The 20,252-nt window shown below is 45.6% G+C and overlaps 1 protein-coding gene across 1 annotated transcript in view; it reads right to left on the reverse strand.

Annotated features, from left to right (window-relative positions):
* Positions 1-280: 280 nt before the first annotated feature.
* LOC147905722 (uncharacterized) overlaps positions 281-20,252 on the reverse strand; it is a 35,718-nt gene continuing 15,746 nt past the window's right edge. Inside the window, exon 3 of the mRNA XM_087381412.1 lies at positions 281-655. Coding sequence (XP_087237538.1) covers positions 584-655 — 72 coding nt within the window. The 3' untranslated portion in view covers positions 281-583. The remainder of the gene's footprint in view (positions 656-20,252) is intronic.

The following is a 20,252-nucleotide window of genomic DNA, read 5'->3' on the forward strand; positions in this document are numbered from 1 at the left end:
GATGCCTGTCAACTTAAGACCTTGAAGACCCACGCTCAAGAGCTCATGCAAACTACAGAGAATAAAAATCTTGAAAGTGGCTAGAGAGCTTAAAATGCCAAGGAAAAGCCTGATCCAGCTCTAACTCAACATTGCAGCCTGCTGATATTTTGTTTAGCGTGTAGGAAACGCAATGAATTATGGCTCTTATCTCAATGGATCAGGTTTGTTTGAGCCAGCACACAAACAAAGATTATTTGAACATGGAACATTCCCTGCACTCATTTATTTCTCTTCACAGGAAAAAAGACCCTTCCATTTTTAAGATAACTACCCAAGACAATTCACGAACCTCATGTCAAAGAACTGGCCATGAATTGAACCTACATTAAAAAAACATTTCTGCTGATATCCAATTTAAGGAGTCAAGCCACAACCTTTTGCTGGTTGGTCCACTACAAATATATACCATCATAGGACTAGAGTATAACCAATCTTACAGATTAAAACAAGCAAAAGAACAAAGGAGAATGGAATTTGTATGCTGGTTTGTCCACTATAGGGATGAAACCAATGGCTTCTAAAGTATTAGCTCTTCCATGACTCAGGATTTGACAATTTTTGGTCTCCAAAGGTTTTGTCTGTACTTTTCAGTGAAGCGCAAGATCAGTTTCCTCTGCAAAAAAATGGGCAAGATCAGTCAGTAAGAGGAAAAACAGAGATGCCGTAATCAGCAGAAGTGACTGTCAAAACCCTTATATGGCAAACATCCAGAGACAGCTGATAATTATTTCCTTTCGAGGGAAAATTCATATTGAGTAAATAAGCAACAGTAGTGCACAAACATGGACCTTGAGACATTAGCAAACGTAGGGACTTTCTTCCCCCTAATAGCTTGCTTTGAATAAGGAAAGCAAACTACAACATCTTCACGTCCATTTTACTACAAGCTTTATTGGTTCTGTTTTAGACATTTTTCACATAAAATTGAAAGCCTTATATCAGACAACAGATATACATGACCTTGGCATTCGATCTTGGCCCACAAGGCTGGAGAGCTTCTGCAAGCCACGGCCTGCAGGCATCTTTTACCTTCTCACAGATCAAGGAATCCCCTGGTCGAATAGCCCTCCCTCCTGGCTGTTGGTGCCCACTTCCAGGATACCTTAGGCGATGAGTTGGGATTCTAAGAGGCAAGCCACACAAACCGCCAGCACTTTCTTTTGATCAGCACCTCACGGATAGATGATTTTTGTATTGGTTTTTAGGTTTCTAATAGATGGTCCTGTTCTCTGGAAAGCATAGGGAGACACTTGAGGCAGCCACATGATTAAAAGCAGACCCTTAGGGCTGCCACAAGACAGCAACAGCAACACTTGGGACTGTCATGCAGGGAGCCATTTGGCCAATAGTAGCAGGTGTAGGCACACAGAGCTGCCATGAGTCGGCCACACAGGCAAACCAGCAAGTCTGTCATGTGAAACAGCAACAGCAACAGCAAACAGCCAGCCATGTAGCACAGCAGCCATCGAGCACAAGGAGAAGGCAGGGCCCACAGTCAATGTCACCAAGTTATAAATATTCCAGGTCAAAGTTCCACTTGACCATTTATTTGATCACAATTGAAGGGTTCTTCATTTATTTAATTATGTTCAAAGAGTTATAACTAAGCCTAACTCCGATTACGGAGACTTGGCTTAGGCCAAGAGGGTTAACTACTGTTAACCAGAGCATTACAGAGCTGACTTCGGTCAAAGAGTGTTGGCTTCGGTCAACGAGATTTGGCTTACGCCAAGAGGTTTAACTCAGTTAACCAAGATGTGCCAACTTCAGTTGGAGAGATTTGGCCATAATTAAGGTGCCTCAACTGTCGGTGAAGCCCCTTAATTATTATCAAGAGTATTGACCGTGGTCAACCAGAGAAACTGTTCTCTATTATGTGCACATGTTTGGACACCCACAGTGACTAGGATTAGTCCACAAATTATTATTTGCATGCAAAGCGCTAACCATTAACGGGTGCCATGGTTGTGCACTTTAGATAATTGTTGCAAGTACCAAGAGGAGTTGAAAACCCAAGCAATATGGAGCTTAGCAAGCATTTAGGAGATCACGCGCGTGACCAAGTGCTACGAAGACTCCAGAGTTTTGCCCTTTGAGGCATGAAACTAAAATTTAGTCTAGGATTGCGACAAGTGGCAAGAAAGAGAGCTGAATGTTCTTTTGTAAAAATAATTCATGATGGATTTTTGTAAGCAGCCTGTGTGCTGAGCTGAATTTTGTATTCAGAATTTTCAGAAGCAATAAAAACCTTCGGGGGGGCCCAGCCCGACGATTGAGTTGCTCTGTGTGTGTGTGTGTGTGTGTGTGTGTGTGTGTGTGTGTGAGAGAGAGAGAGAGAGAGAGAGAGAGAGAGAATTATTCTGCAAATGATTGTATGTTTTGACGACACTGCTTAAAAGGTTTCAGTCAACCAGCATCAGGTATGTAGGGGCACACTCACAGGTCAGCCCTATAACCTGAAAGTTGGCCCAGGCAGCCAAGCCCCCTCTTTTACCATCCCCAGATAACAACAGTCAGCTCCTAGACCCAGCAGCATTCAGTCCCTATAGCAACAGCCTAGCATGCAGCACTGAGCCTTCCCCTTGGGCTCAATCTCCAAGGTGATGAGGGGAAGCACAGTGCATCTCAGAGATGTGGCAGCATAGTACTTTTCCATGAATCAGGGATATGGGATGGCTAGTCTCCACTCTGCTACCCTCTCCTACTCTAGCCCCCCCACTCTCCTACACTCTCCTATCCTCTCCACTCTCCTACTCTAGCCTCTCCACTCTCCTACCCTGGCCTCTCAATCCTCCTGCTCCTCATCATTCTCTTGCTGTCCCTCCTCTTTCTCCCCGTACTCGCCCTCATCCTCCCGAGTCCCCATACTCTTCCCCCCTCCTCCTCGTACTCTTCTTCCTCCCCCCCCTCCTCCTCCTCCTCCTCCTCCTCCTCTACATCCTCCTCCATGAGGAGTCCTCCTCATCATACTCTCCCTCCCCCTTCTCCTCATAAATTTATTATTACACATAAGTTGTACCATATTGCCGTTTCTCGTTTCGCCGTTTTGGCACGGTCCGGAAACTCTACTTCCGGCGTTTCTACCGTTTCCATTTCCCCCATTTCCGTTTCGGTGTGCAACTATGATTTGGATCTCAATTGCGTCTAGGGCATGTGGAGTGGGAGCATGTGTTGGGGTAAAGGCACTATGGCCACCCAAGTACAGTTAGTACACTTAAGTACAGTTAGTACTTTTATTTGTTAAGTACACTAAGTACGGTGTACTTAGTGTTGTAACCTTATCCTTTCTTATAAAAGGTTGACTGTGTGCTAGGGGAGGTACACACATGTTTTATCCCCACACTCTTGTGTTTATCCTGCTTGTGTGTCGGTGTGCTCCTTCTCTCCCTCGCCACAAGTGGTATCAGAGCCTGCCTACCTTCTTCTCCCATCTGTCCAGCAACAGTGCCAGCAGCAGCATCGATCTGCTGCTTTCAGCAGAGACTGGCAGCATTCAGCGCTGCCAGCGCCATCAGCCATCGAGGCTATTCGTCGCCAGCAGCAAAGCTACCAGCGACGCCAGCAGCCAAGCCACCGGCGACGCCAGCAGCCAAGCCGCCAGGCGACGCCAGCAGAAGTGGCGCTACCAGCGCCACAGGCGCCAGCAGAAGCGGCGCCAGCAGCGCCACAGGCGCCAGCAGCGGCGCTACCAGCACCACAGGCACCAGCGTCTCCACCGCAGTCTTGTTATGGGCGACTACTGGCGCTTGAACGAGGGCCAGCTTCGTCTCACTTCTTTCCCCGCCCCCGCCAAGCGTCCTCGCCCTGATTTCGGGACAAACTGTTGATTAATGCCTTTGGTATTCCTTAAAATCTTTGGAGAGCTTTGGCTTACAAAATGATGCAGACTACACTCCCGTGAGTACCTAGTCGGTGTTGAGAATTTCAAGTCACAAGGTACAAGTGCAATTTATGAGCTCATCGTGAGCATTGTTGGTCAAATGCACTCTCAGTACGTAGATCTACTGTTTATGCCTACTGTGTGAGAGAAAATCTCAACATTGAACTGCAGAATCAAGGGGCTTTTGTAGCCACAGCCAAGCATTGGCTTGTATACGCATGTGTTTGCATTTATCCTCCTGTTTGGAGTTGATTCTTGCAGGATTTGGATGCATTTTGTGACCTACGGGACAATGGAGGATGCATATAGTACACTAAGTACTACATTGTAGAATTGAGCACTGATTGTGCAAGATAAATTGGGGATTTTGCAATTGGAATGCATATCAGTGGTGGGGAAGCAACTGAATGCCTTACAGTGATCAGTGAAGCGGTACATGCACTAAATTCTCAGAAGTTTGCTTCCAGTCAAGGGGCTTTTGCCTAATTCTTGTTCTACACTGTGTTACACAGTTTTAGGGGCAACTAGAAGCTTGATGTTGACAGTTTTGAGCAGTTAAACAGTCAATTTCTGATTCTGTACTAAAAAGTACAGTCAGGTACTGTTTTGTGTCAACTACTGGACTGAAAACAGTCAATTTACTGAAGTACAGAGTGCACAAACTACTGCGGTTTTTTTTACTGTAATAGCAGGGCAGATGCTGTTGAAAATCAGGGTACTGCTGGATTGTACAACAGAGCATTTATTGATGCATACAGTTCTGCTGTTCTGAATCTGCAGCAAGCAGTAAACAGTCAGAATTCTCTGATTAAGTGGGAGAAAAGTTGCAGGTGCAGGTCCTGTTTTTTTTCCGTTGCAGGAATTTAATTTTTTTGAGCACAGTACAAGTGCCTGTGTGCACTTGGTTTGCAAGGAGTCAGGCACCCAAGTGTGGGTTATATTTCTTGCTGATTGTAATGGCTTCATCCTCGGAATCTTCTCTTCTCAATATTAAAAAGTTGCAGGGTGCTGCTAACTACCCAATGTGGAAAAAGATGCTCCTGAATGTGCTAATTCTCAGGCAGTTTCATGCTCCTATTATACACAAAGGTGTGAAGCCCACTGGCACAACTGATGATGCTTGGGCACTAGCTGATCTGTCAGCAAAGTCCATAATTGAATTGTCACTCCATGAGAGTGTTGTTTGGAATGTGGATGGTGAAAAAACAGCCTGGGGTGTGTGGAAAAAGCTACAGGACACATATGAGCAGCAAAGTGTAGCCACAAAGATATATTGGTTGCGCAAGTTCTTCAATCTGAAGATGAAGGAAGGGACCTCCATGGATGCACATCTCAATGAGTTTAATTCAATTGTCACTCAACTTGCAAATCAAAAGTATGTGGTGGATGAGGAAACCAAGGGTATGGCACTCTTGATCTCTCTTCCTGAAAGTTGGGATACATTCACCACAGCTGTAACAAATGCAAACACTTTCATAAGTTTTTCAGATATCACAGGGCTGATTTTGCAAGAAGAGCAGAAGCTGAAAGCTCAAGATGCAATAAAGCCTAACAATGCCTTGAATGCAAGGGGGAGAAGTCAGCAAAGAGGCAAATCTCAGGAAAGGGGAAAAGGGAGGAGCAAGTCCCGCTCCAACAAAGATGTTGAGTGCTACTACTGTGGCAAAAAGGGACATACCAAAAAGCAGTGCTTTAAACTGAAAAATGATGAGAGAGACAAAGCCAAAAACACTGATGCGTCAGATGCAAAAGCAATTGTACCAGTAAGCAATGGCAAGAGCAGTGTGAAGATTGAAGAGCTTCATTCTACACATGGTTATGACAGTGAGGGAGAGGTTCTATTTCTCTCTACTTTGGATGCTCATTCTCTCCATGCAGGAGATTTTGCAGACATGCACTCTTGGATCATTGACTTAGGTGCCTCATTCCATGTTACACCTTACAAAGAATTGTTTGTAAGGTATGCAGCAGGCAGTAATGGAGTCGTTTTTCTAGGGGATAATCATGCATGCAGTATTGTCGGTGTTGGAGATGTCAGGCTTGTATTTGCTGATGGTACTCAGCTTATGCTTCACATTGTTAGGCATGTACCCGAAGTCAAGAAAAATCTGATTTCTACTGGCATGTTGGATGACGAAGGTTTTGTGACCAGCTTTGGTCATGGTTTCTGGAAGGTCACCAAAGGTGCCTTGGTTGTTGCCAGAGGCTCTAAGGTTGACACAATGTATACTCTTCATGCTAAAGTATGTAATCATGCTGATATTCATGCCACCGAGCTGCCGAGTATTTCTATGTGGCATAGCCGGATGGGACATATGAGCATAAGTGGAATGGAGCAATTGGCTCGCCTTGGCTACTTACCGTCTCTTAAATTTTCTGATTTAAAGTTTTGTGAGCACTGCATATATGGTAGACAGTTACAGTGTCCTCATAAAAGGAGATTAGGACATAAAGATGCTCAACTTGAGCTTGTGTATACAGACGTGTGTGAGATGCCTAGTCCTTCACTTGGAGGTGCACGGTACTTTGTCACATTTATAAATGATTCCACAAGGAAGGTGTGGGTGTATCCTCTTTGATTGAAGAGTGATGTCTTTCCAGTGTTCCAAAAATGGCTTGCTATGGTTGAGAACCAAACAGGCAGAACACTGAAGGCTTTGCGGTCAGATAACGGTGGGGAGTATATGTCTAATGCATTCAATGCATTTTGTGATGCTAGAGGTATTAAAAGAGAACTCACTGCTCCTTACAGTCCAGCGCAAAATGGCACTGCAGAGCGTATGAATAGAACCATACAGGAAAAGTCCCGCTCTATGATGTCACATGCTGTTTTACCTCATGGATTTTGGGCTGAGGCTGTAAAAACAGCAGTACACCTCATCAATAGGTCACCAAATAAAAGACTAGATGGCAGGGTGCCAGAGGAGCTTTGGACAGGAAAACCTCCTTCCTATAAGCACTTGAGGGTCTTTGGCTGCACTGCGTACGTGCATATACGCAGAGAAGATCGCAGAAGCTTGATCCTAAGTCTCTTAAATGCATTTTTCTTGGATATGGTGACAGTGGTGAGATGGGTTACCGCCTATGGGATCCTGTGAATAAGAAGCTAATACGCAGCAATGATGTCTTATTTGATGAGTCATGTATGTTTAAGGCAGCAAATAAGCCTTCTGATGCTTCAGAGGTTGACATTGATGACTCGGGACATCCTGTACAATTCAGGCAGGCTGCGAATCAGCCACAACAGCAGCGTAATCAGCCAATGCATGATGCTGTAGCAGGTCCAAATGGACAGCCCGCAGCGGCGGAAGATGTACTACGGGACATGCCACCTTTGGAAGACCTCCCAGGCATAATTCTGCAGCCTGATCCACTGGAACAGCCACCTATTTTAGGTGAGCAGCAAGTTGGACAGCAAGACCAATGGGTCCAAAGGTCAACTCGACAAATGAAACCGCCAGACAGATTTGTTCCAGGAGCAGATTTTATTATGCTTACAGACTGTGGAGAACCTTCCTGTTACAAGCAAGCCGTGCAAATGCATGATAAAAGGTTATGGGAACTAGCCATGAAGTCTGAAATGGACAGTCTCCATAAAAATGGTACTTGGGAATTGGTGCAGTTGCCTAAGGGCATGAAATTACTGCCATGCAAGTGGGTGTATAGATTGAAAGTCACACTTGGAGCTAAGCCAAGGTATAAAGCCACGTTGGTTGCCAAGGGCTTTAAGCACGAGTATGGTGTTGATTTTGATGAGATCTTTTCTCCAGTGGTTAAGATGACCACACTCAGGATTGTACTTGCTTTGGTTGCATGTGAGAATTTGGAATTATGCCAAATGGATGTGAAGACAGCCTTTCTTCACGGTGATCTTCATGAGGAGATCTACATGCAGCAGCCAGAAGGATTTGCAGTCAAGGGCAAGGAGTCACTTGTATGCAAGCTTAAAAAGAGCCTTTACGGGCTGAAACAGGCACCAAGGGAATGGTATAAGAAATTTGATACCTTCATGAAGTCCCAAGGTTTCAGGAGAAGTGATGACGATCACTGCTTATATACCAAAAGGGCTACAAATGGCAGCTTAATCATTCTCATTTTATATGTGGATGACATGCTTATTGCTGGTAAAGCTCGTAAGGAGCTTGATGACCTTAAGAAAAGATTGCATGAGGCCTTTGATATGAAAGACCTTGGTGATGCAAATCACATACTGGGAATGCGGATACGGAGAGACAGGGGACAGCGTTTGTTGTATTTGTCTCAGACCGAATATATTGGCAAAGTATTGCACAGGTTTCATATGGAGGGGGGGAAGACCCTTAGTTCTCCATTGCCTCCATATGTGAAACTCAGTGCAATGGACAGCCCACACTCAAATGCTGATAGGGCTGAAATGGCCAAGATTCCTTATGCTTCAGCTTGTGGCAGTCTCATGTATGCCATGGTTGCTACCAGACCTGATATTGCGTTTGCAGTGGGAGTGGTTAGCAGGTATATGGCAAATCCAGGCAAGAAGCATTGGAATGCAGTGAAAGGTATCATGAGATACCTGAAGGGCACACAGGAGTTGTGCATATGCTTTGGCAAGCGAGATGCAAAGGTGCATGGTTATGTGGATTCAGATTTTGCTGGTCATCCCGATAACCGGAAGTCTACTACCGGTTATGTTTATACATTCATTGGAGGTGCAGTGTCATGGATGTCAAGGATGCAGCAGTGCATAGCCTTGTCTACCACGGAAGCTGAATATATTGCAGCCACAGAGGCATGCAAGGAGGCCTTATGGTTATCTCGGCTAGTGGGAGACTTGGGCATTACAGGTGATATTCCATTGTTGCATTGTGACAGTCAGAGTGCTATTCAGTTGGCACACAATCCTGTCTTTCATGCAAAGACAAAGCACATTGATGTGAAGTATCACTTCATCAGGGAGGTAATAGATGATAAGCTGATTCAGCTTGTCAAGATTCACACAGAGGATAATCCAGCAGATTTGTTGACAAAAGGCTTGCCTACAGAGCGGTTTGCACATTGCCGACAGTTGATGGGTATAGGTTGAGCCTCATTTATTTTTACTTGAGGGCATATTGCCTTTAAGTGGGAGGTTGTTGGGGTAAAGGCACTATGGCCACCCAAGTACAGTTAGTACACTTAAGTACAGTTAGTACTTTTATTTGTTAAGTACACTAAGTACGGTGTACTTAGTGTTGTAACCTTATCCTTTCTTATAAAAGGTTGACTGTGTGCTAGGGGAGGTACACACATATGTTTTATCCCCACACTCTTGTGTTTATCCTGCTTGTGTGTCGGTGTGCTCCTTCTCTCCCTCGCCACAGCATGTATGGTCCCGTTGGAAGAACTCCGTGATCATGCTCTAAGAAGTCTACTGGGCTATGCTCCTCCTACCTCTATGATCAAAGTGGGCGCTCATAATGTCTGACTGCCTCGTGGATGAACGCGGCCAAGCATCTCTAATCTAGAAAGGAGAGGAACTAGGATAACAATCCAGAGCTATCTCTGAATAGGCAGTAGAAGCACCCTCGGATCTCATAGAAAACTGGGTGTCTAAAAATGAGATGCTCCTCGGAGTCAATCTCCCGTAGACTACATAATGTGAATATATGTCTCTCCCTAGGTACACCCTCTGCTCGACCACTCTCCATACGGAGTCTATGTGAAGAGACCCAAAACTGCCCGATAGAGATCCTCAGCGAATGGGGTAAATGAATCCACGTATATCCTGGTGGGTCAATAAACCCCTCATCTGAGATATGTAGAAAATGATCTCTGTAAAAGATGAGCTTCACTAGAAGCTCACTCGGTTCCAACCAAGTCCGGAATATGTGTAGCTGCATCCTCACATATGACTTGGTTGACCTCCTGATACCGTAGTGGGGAGAACGGCGCATCGATGTGTATTGGAAGGGGAGACATATGTCCATGTGGAGCCCCAATGACTCAAACCACCTCACTGTGTGTGCAAACCAGCACCTCTGGTCACCTGCATCTGATAGAGCCATAGAAGAGGACTATGCTAGCGACAGTAGTTTGCTGTGTCCCGAGGTGTGATCCCCATGCATATGCCCAGGCTCGATATAGGTAGGTAATGACCTGAAATGCTGCGTTGAGCTGCAACAAAGATGAACCAAACTCAGCCTGGATGATCTGGTGAGGAACTGATGGCTTATTGCAAATCATCTATGATAACATGAGTATCTGTAGTTGCTCCACACGAGCCCACTTTGTATCTGAAAAAGCTCACCCCCAACAACGGCTGCCATACATCCCCGTTGGTCAGACCAAGGAGTCAGAAAGTAAGCACTTGGTCCGAGAGTCCTAAAAGTGTGAGTGGAAACACTGCCTCTCTAGTCTGGCCAACGAGGTGTGCCCTCTGCTCAAAGGATCCTACATCAATGGTCTCATGGTGAAAATAGGTCCGGAGAAGATAATCCCTAAATATGTGTATGGTGAGAGAATCTCAACCAGTGACCCATCAAAGGTAAACTGCTCCCGATTCATAGCGACCCAAGATGTATTGAAGGTCATGACCTTGGTTTTGCCAAGGTTGACCTTCAAATCATGCGTCTCACAAAAGACTGTAGCACATGTAAGTGCCTCTCGAGGCCCTCTGTTGAGAATGATCACAGTACCACATCATCTGCATATAGCAAGATCTAAATCAGAGTGCTAGCAAGAAAGCAACCAGCCCCCCCTAGTGTCTGCATAACTGTCTCAAGCTCATCAATGTAGAGGCCAAACAAGGTTGGTGATAGAGGACACCCTTGTTTGACCCCAATAGTACTCAAAATCTCGTCTGTCCATCCACTTTCATCAGTGCCATGACAGCCCAAATAATCTCTTGATCATAACAAAATCCTACAGAACCTGATGAGGCAGGCTCTCGAAATTGTATGAAAGGCTTTGCGAAAGTCCACAAAGCAACAATAAACCTGCAGCTTCCATGCCCTCGCCTCCTCAATAATACATCTGAGTGTGAGAATGGTCCCATGATCATGTCGCAATCCGGCATGTCCATATGCTGTAAGCCCCTACATCTTTGCAAAATCGATTGACCTCGGCATCAAGCACATGTATAAATCTTGGACATGACATGCCCGATCATGATGGTCTTGTAGTTCCCCGGGCTCATGGGATCCCCTGCCTTGTGGATAAGGTGTGTGGGAAGCCAAGACAAGCACCTTCATTGAAGAGCTTTGCTAGGATCGAGGCTAGGATATTGATCCCATATGCAATAAACTCAATGCATAGACACTCGTGATCTTTCACTCGGCCATTATGAAGCTTCATCACAGCATCTTAACACCCGCTTTAGTGAAGAATGTACAAGAAGTGAGACGAGGTGTATGTGAGAGGTCACGAGCTCGCTGATTTGGGATGTCGTATAGTGTGCCTGCATAATCATATCAGATTTTAGTGTCACTGAGACGCGAAGGGGACCGTCGCTCTAAAAATCTCCGCCAAAAGTCCTTGGAGTTGTTGCTAAACAGGGTGTTCCGTAATTCCTCCTCGTTTCGGTGGATAGATCATGTTTCTTCCTATGAACCAACCGACAATACTCACGGATCATTCCCAGTTTGTTAGGAAGGTTGTGTTTGGTTTCGAATCAAAGTTGACAGCGTAAAGCCTTACACTCATCATCATAACTATTACTAGGGACGGTCCCAAGTGGCGGTGGGCGAGTGGAGCGAGTAGTGTGAAGGCAGGCGTGAAGGAAAGCCTTGTAAAGTGAGCGGGTGATCAGAGCAACGAAATCAATATACGTGAGAAGTGTATCAAGGTTTGTTGCATACCTAGGTGAGAGACTATGATCTAAGTGTATGTCATGATAAGTGCTATGGGTGATCAATGAAGTGAAGGGTACTGCAAGGCGAGGTGTGGAGATACGAAAGAGGAGATATGTGTGGTCGGCTCCAAGGGAAAGTGGTGTGATAAAAAAGTCAGTAATCCCAGAGACAGAAGTAAGGGATTTCATGATGTAATCAACAACGTTGGAGCCTCCCTCCATGTGAGAAGCAAGTAAAGCCACCTAAGAAGGCTATCTATCAAAACCATTATAAATAATGAGATCATGCACCCTGCCCAAATCCAACAATGCATGCCTAAAAGATGTAATCAGGGCTCGCCTATCAGCTGAGACTCTCAGCAAACCTACATCCTCTAGGTCAATGTCTGGTAGCAAAATAGAATCATCCCTGAAGAAGTGGTACCTGACATGCCCCTGTCCTCGCGTCGAAGTCCCAAACCAAGAAGGCTTCCCCACAGCTCGAGAAATCAATGATGTCCTGATAGAGAGCTGCATATGGTGATGTCTTAGTCCCTCTCGAATCTCTCGAGCAAAGTGTGAAGTCTCCGAGGGATAGTATAAGAGGGAAGTAGCATATTTGCTATGAACAAATCCTGGTTGCCTGTGTGTCGAATCTGGATCCAGAGAAACTTAAGAGTGTGGGTCTCTCCTCTACTGAGATGGTCCCCAAAAGAGAAGACCTGTAGAGAACTGCTACTCCTCTGGACCCTCGTACTCCTCATGTGTCGAATCCGGATCCAGAGAAACTTAGAGTGTGAGTCTCTCCTCTACTGAGATGGTCCCCAAAAGAGAAGACCTATAGAGAACTGCTACTCCTCCGGACCCTCGTACTCCTCATGTGTCCCTCGTCTCATCTCTGTAAGCAGCCTCCCGAGTATAACCACTGATGATTGGTAGAGGACGCTCTGGACTGGACTCTTATGTCTCTCTATATAGAAGACTATGTTACGACTTGTTTATGATTCCAAGAAGTTCCCTGGTTCCGATCATAAGTTACCATTACATTTCCAAATACCGACAGGGTCTTGAATGTCTGAGACCCATAGACCCCGCCCCCCTATGTGGGGGAGAGGCCATGTCCCCAACAAGGGCATGTAAGGAGTCGCCCATCTCATAACGCTGTCCACTCCCCGTCCTTCCAGGCTTGATCCCGCTACTGCATGAGAGTGCATCTGTCCTCTACCTGCAGAGGGGTAAGATCCTCCTCTATGGAGATCAATGGATGGTCTCATAGAACTGATCTACGCAAGTCGCCCCTATGTATCATGAATTCGTATGATGAGGGGCTGTCTCGATTGGGATCTCTTCCCACCTGCTAGGCCCTCTCAATCCTGTGCTCTGCTACCCCTAGGGTAGTGGCCACAAATGTAGCCGCATCACTCATCGGTGTGCTCTCGGTGCGTGGGATGCCATGAACTCTGATGTTGAGAGCCTTACTGGCTCTCTACTGCTGCTCCATGAGAGTGGCCGAAACAGTTAGACAGCGCAGGTTCCTGTTTGGCCACATACACCCATCTAGATGTCTCCTCAATGACAGTTTGCATGCTTGCAATCTACGCCTCAACAACTAGTGTACTCCCTGGGAGTGTACACATGGTGGTGAAGTCCTCCCGGAGCTGCAAAACGTCTTGTCTGAACCCTTGGATGAGGCCAGTCTGCTCTTGAATAACGCAGGCCTGCTCCTGAGTGTAGTGGGATTGCTCCTATGCGAAACGAGTCAACTCCACCTCTCGTGCTCGTATACTGTGTACCTCTATGAGTAGGGCCTCCCATGTGTCTAGTGGGTCAGCTAGTCCACACCCTAGCTGAAACTAAAAAGGATGGGGTATAAAGTTAGGAGGGTGGGGTAGGATGGTAGGCAGTGACTGGGCGAGCTGGGTAAGATATGATTATGATTGAGGCATGGATGAGATGATCCCAGTACGGTGCGGGAGAGATGGCTAAGGATGAGATGATTCTAGTAGAATATGGGAGAGATGGTTGGCTGAGAGGGAGCGGTGAGAACAAGGTTGAGTAATGTGGACCTGTATGTGTGGCCTCTAGTGATGGTGGCATAATTGATGAATCGGATAGAGAATCTGTAGCAAAAGAGGAAGGAGAGATCGATGACAGGCTAGCTGTCGTGGGTGAAGCTGTAACTAACTGTGGATATAACTGTAGATGTAGCGGTGGTTGATGTCCATCCTATCAGCTGATGCTCAAGTAGATCCTGTCGATGTAGATGTAGATGTAGATGTAGATGTAGCTGTAGCTGTAGCTGTAGCTGAGGCTGGAGTAGATCCCGTCAATGTGGAGCTCTTATGGACCGCCCTACTATCCACTCCAAGACCGCCGCTCCGATTGAAGCGCTTATTGATGCAGCAGCAACCCCCTGCCTGCTGCAGCACTCTGTGCCATAGCACTTCCATCCACCACCCTCTCTACCTTGCAGGCCCTACTGCCACCATCCAGCCAGCTCTCCCTCCTAGGCCGTCATGGGAGGGGTATCTCATTTGGCTTGGCCACATGGGTTGAAGCAAACGACAAGGGATCAGTAGTCACAATGGCAAAAACGGAGAGAGAGAAAGACAATGACAAAGACAAAGATAAAATCAAGAAAGAAGTCAAACCTCAACATGTACAGTTAAAACGCGAGGGATGAAGGAGCAGCAAACACTGAGGGGGGCACGGACAGGCGGGGCAGCAAAGGACGGGCTAGACCGGCACAGCACAGACAGGCTAGGAGGGTGGGGCTGTTTCACACCAATCGTGCTCTCCACCCAGCCTAATAGGCCTCCTGGGGCACGAACATGTCCCTTGACGGACTCATATAGGCTCATCACCCCCCAAGTCTCCTGATCATGCGGGATCGTGGGACAGTATCGAAAGCCTTCCGAAAATCTACAAAGCAGGCATAGACTTTATGACGCCTCGACCTCGCCTCCTCAATAATAGCCCTCAGTGTGAAGATGTGGTCTAGGGTGGAATGCTGTCTCCGAAATCCTGCCTGTCCTAGAGCACGCTGCCCATGTGCCTCTGTGTGACATAGATCTTGGCCAGAGTGTGGCCAATCATGAGAGTGCGGTAGTTCCCAGTGTCCATGGGGTCACCTGCCTTGTGTATTGGGACGATGGTGGTAGTGCTCCAAGAGGGTGGAAAGCCGTGGCATATGGCATGGTTGAACATCTGTGCTAGGATCGGGGCCAAAACCTCGTGCCCGTGTGCGAAATGCTCCGTCCGTAGCCCCTCATGATCCTGTGCTCTCCGGTTATGTAGCCGACGGAGTGCCGCCCGCACATTCTGTGCAGTGAACAAGTGACAAGTGGCAGGTCGAGGCTCTGTCCCATTCGAGAGGGCTGTCAAAGCAGATTCCAAGGCTTGTTTTCCCCAAATGTCCTCCACACACCCTCATGTAGGCATAGTGCAAAGTAGATTTGAAGAAAAACCCTTGTAGAGAAATAGTGATCTTACATGCTTGCACAAGATCCCTCCCCTTTTCCCCTTGATTGTGGACCTTTCTTGATCTTGGTGTGTTTGCAGGTCGCCTGTAGCTGATGCGTAGCTGTGGAGTTAGGCCATGAGGGCCTGTTGGAGCCTCGAGTAGGGCCAATGGGCTGCGGGGGTACCCAGCACTAGCCCAAGGCTAGCAGCAGGCTTGAGGGCTGCTGAGCAGCAGGCGCAGCTGCTCGCCACTGCTGGGACAGCTGGTGCAGCTGCTCAAGGCCTAAGGCAGCAGCTCAGCTGCTGTATGGCCAAGCCTAGAGGCCTGCGACAGGCCTAGAGTCCCACCCACGTGAAGGCAGCAGGCGCAGCAGCAGCAACAGCAAAGATGACGGGCAGGGCAGTAGAGGATGGCGGACGGGGGGGGTTGGAGAGAGAGAGAGAGGAAAACAAAGGGGTTGGTGATGTGATGATGTGATAAAGAAAGAGGTAATTTTAGCATAAGTCTTCGAAAGACTGAAGGCTGTATGAGACTAAAAGAAGCCTGCTGCCTGATACAATGAGCTGAAAGGGTGGAGCCTCTAATCGGGCATCATCACCCACAATGAATACAACATAATCCATCATATCCAATCTAATACATGAGAGAAAACTGGATCCATGTCTAGGATGGAAGCTCAAGGCGGGCCTGATGATGAATGCAGCCATGATGATAGGAAATCTGTGATATTTGACAGTGGTCTTCGTGTGTGACCCAGTGTGGTCTCCTAGCAGCGGCCCTACGTTTGACAAGAGCCAATGTAACACCCGTCGGTCGTGTCCCCGATCTAGTGAACATGGAAGGAAGGTCCCCAAGCATGATCGGTCCGTCAACCCTGTCAAAAACCAGACTTTTCGAGAATGCAAATATGTGCAATGCATGCAGAATTTGAATGCCAATTGGCCCTCCAATGGGGAAGAGCACCCTCGTGAGAGTACTTGTTTCTATTTCGACCTACATGCAAGGTGGGAGAGAGATGGCGGATGAATGCAATGTGGTAGTGAGAATGCTACGTGAGATTCACAATGAAGGCGTGATGCCCCTTCATTAATGTCCCTTGAGATCACTCAAGTTCCATCTTCCCATTTACACCTACCCTTATCCTATGACCCATGCACCTACCATTCAATGCACTCTAACACACCCTTTCCCTTTCCTATTGCCCCTAGGACCTAGACACGTGTGTGCACATCTTTATTACTAATCATTGGCCAATGTTACATAGTTTTGGCGGTACTATTTACACCGCTTGATCGATTATAAATACAAACATATAACCGCACCATCAAATTGGTGCCTAACAATAATAAGGTTCTAATGACTATTAATTAACTAAATAATCATTTCTCTTGTCATGACACTACCTCCTGCTTGAATGAGCAGAAATCCTCTTCTGGATATTGCTTGTCTCTTCCTCTTACGTGCACTCTCTCTTGTTACTTCTGCAATTGCATCGCCTCTTTATAATCTGCGAGTATCTGTGGAAAATCTGTAAAGAACTCTTCTTCCATCCATTGTGCATCACTAGCTGGCTGGTTTTTAAACTTCAGTAAAGACATATATCTCTTCTTACCACGAGTACTCTTCTTTTTATGGTACACGATCTGTTCCGGAGTAAGAACTTCAGTCCCATCTTCAAGTCCAGGTTCTTCTTGATGCTGAGTATCAAAAAACGCAGAAGTATCGCCATGGTATCTCTTCAAATTGCTCACATGAAAGATATTCTTCATACGCTAGTGGGCTGGTAATTTCAGCTCATACGTTCTGGATCCTTCTTCTAGATATAAAGCTGCTGAAATCTGAAATGGACCATAAAACTTCGGTGCTAACTTGACATGTTTTGTAACTTCCTCTCACTGACTTGATTCTTCTTTTATCAATCTTCAATAAAACCCAATCATCCTCCTTGTAATAAAATTCTTTTCTTTTTTTATTGGCTGCCTTGGATTGTTGAACCTGGACCTTCTTAATATGTTCTTTTACCTGCTCCATCACCTGTGACATATCCTCAGCAAACTGGTCAGTCGCAAAAATTCGGTCCCCCAAGTGTGTTATTGGAGTGGGTAAACATTGCCCATAAATGATTTCAAATGGGGCTTTCTTGGTGGAAGTATGTACAGTGTTCTTATAAGCAAACTCTAACATGGGTGAGAACTCTAGCCACCTTCTAGGTTGGTCATGGACATAAGCTCGAAGTAAAGTAGTTATGGTTTGATTGGCATTCTCACTTCGTCCATCTCCTTGAGGATGGAAGGCTGTAGTAAATTTCAGTTTGGTTCCAAGATTCTCTAATAGGGCTGTCCAAAAGTTGCTAATGAAACGGCCATCATTATCGGATACAATAGATTTTGGTAACCCATGTAACCTAAATATTTCCCTAATGAATAACTTTGTTGTTTCAAGAGCAGACAACCCTTTTTTACAGGGAATAAAATGGGCTTGTTTACTCAGCCTATCTATAGCAGTGAAAATTTGCTCAAACTGACCAACCTTGACACAAAATCCATTGTAACGTGTTCCCACCTTTCCGAGGAAATAGGCAGAGGCTGCAAAAGACCAGCAGTCTTACTTGTGTCAGATTTAATGCGCTGACATATGTCACATTATTGAACAAAGGTCGAAACTTCTTTGCGAAGTTTAGGCCAATGGAAGTATCACTCAATATTTTTTGAGCTATACTTTGCCCATCAAGACAAGACCGAGCAAGAGAAGCTTGCTCTTGCCACATTGCATCTGCAGAAGGATGCTCTAATGTGGTGGTCTTTGTAACAAACAGAAAAAGAGCCTATTCATGAATGGGCTAAGTTCGTGGAGCAATTGAAAGCCACTTTCATGCCATCGAGGCATGAAGAGAACCTAACCTTTCGTTGGGAGAGATTTAGGCAGTTCGATAATGAGAGTAATGCAAATTTTAAAGCCAGATTTTGGAAACTCTCTCTAGAGTTACCCGAAAAGAGTGAGGAAGATAGGAGAAAGAAGTATTTAGCAGCCTTAAGCCCAAAAGTAAGGTATGAGGTTGAAATGTTTAACCCGACCATGCTTAAGGACCTCACTAAGCCGGCTGAAATAGCCGAGAGGAAATTGAATCCTCGTAAACCCTTCAATAAGGAGGATGGGTCATCATCTAAGACCAACAATATACCCACTTTTAGGAAACCAAACCGGTTTCAAAATAATAAAGGAAGGGTAAAGCTCTTGTAAGCAATGTGAACAGCCAATCACGTCCTGGATGGGTGCCATTTCCTTCTATGACGGACGAAGAGAAGAGAAAGTTGATTAAGGAAGGAAAATGTTTCGGGTGTAAGAAACATAAGCCAGGGCACATATGGCACAAGTGTCCCGTTCTATTGGCTAAGATTGCCAGGACGAATTCAGTAAAAGGGAAAGCCAAGGCATCCAAGCAGGACGGTGAGGCTTCTACCTTGTCACCCTCAAAATCTACCGTGACTATTGAGCCAATAGTGAATGCTGTCCATTCAGCCAATACCTTTGGGCCTCATGATCTTTTTAAGGTGTATGGATTCGTGATGGACAGAGAATAGTGGTTCTCCTAGACGATGGATGTAATTATGACTTAGTGAGTGATAGATTGGTAAAATTACTCCATCTTAAACCAGAACCTATAAAAAACATGTCGCTCTCAGGAGCTTTTAGGGGACACAATGAAGAAGACACATCCATAGTACGGAATATTCCTTTTCATATACAAAAATATAGAGATCGAAGGGATTTTCTTATAGCTCCTTTACAAGACGTTCACATGATTCTAAGTAAACCATGGCAGTATGATTTTAACCCTACTATTCATCCTCATACTCATCATTGTTGCTTTGTACATACGGATCGTAGGGGATCGAGACATGTATACGATGCCATTGATTACTCCTACCCGAGCGAAAAGATTGGTAAAAAGAGAGATAGATTGTAATCTTGTGTATATACGGGATTCACGAGATCTTCATATCTCAAAAGAAGATCGGAAGAGAAATGAGTTCCTTAGAGCTTATGAGGATCGATTTTCAAGATGACTCATTCGAATTGCCTATGGAGAGAGAAGATGATCATGCCATAGATCTAGAGCCAGGAGCTTCTCCTCCATGTAGAGCCCCATACAAGATGAGCAGGATAGAAATGGAGGAAATCATCCTCTCTTGGAATTAGACACCGGTTCTTAATTGTAAGTTTATTCAAAGCACGGTAATCTATACACATACGATATGATCCATCCTTCTTGACCAATAATATAGGTGCTCCAAATGGAGAACTGCTTGGTCGAATTAGGCCTTTTTGCATTAGATCTTCAATTTGTTTTTCTACCTATTGGATATGCTTAAAGGTGCTAAAGTTTTTACCAAATTGGATTTGAAATCTGGTTATCATCAACTTCGTATGAAAGCTGGGGATGAACATAAGACTGCTTTTCGCACTCTCACTGAACATTATGAGTTTTTGGTCATGCCTTTTGGCCTAACTAATGCTCCAGCCACTTTTAGGAGGCTGATGAGAAGGGTTTTGCAACCCTACTTGGGAAAATTTGTCATAGTCTTCTTTGACGACATTTTAGTTTTCAGCCAGAATGAGAAAGAGCATAAGCATCACCTTGCTAAGGTGATGGAGCTCCTAAGGAAGGATCGATTGTTCCTAAATACCAAGAAGAGTGAGTTCTTCAAGACAGAAATAGAGTATTTGGGACACATTGTGTCTACTGAGGGAATTGGGGTTGACCCTTAAAAGGTTAAGGCCATAATTGAATGGCCAATACCCAAAAATATACATGAGCTGAGATCCTTCCTAGGGATGTGTAGTTATTATCACAGATTCATTAAGAATTTTGCACGTCTTGCTTCTCCACTAACAGATTTGTTGAAGAAGCATTCCTTGTATGAGTGGGGAGAGGTTCACCAAGTAGCTTTTGAGGAGCTTAAGAGAACATTGGTCACTGCACCAGTGTTAACACTTCCGGACATGGACAAAGAGTTCTTTGTTGTATGTACGGATGCGAGTGGTACCTCGATTGGGGCAGTGTTATGCAAGGAGGGCATCCC

Source organism: Dipteris shenzhenensis, chromosome 1, assembly GCF_047967505.1.
Source record: "Dipteris shenzhenensis isolate YYH24624 ecotype China chromosome 1, Dip_SZ_1.0, whole genome shotgun sequence".
Lineage (NCBI taxonomy): Eukaryota > Viridiplantae > Streptophyta > Polypodiopsida > Gleicheniales > Dipteridaceae > Dipteris > Dipteris shenzhenensis.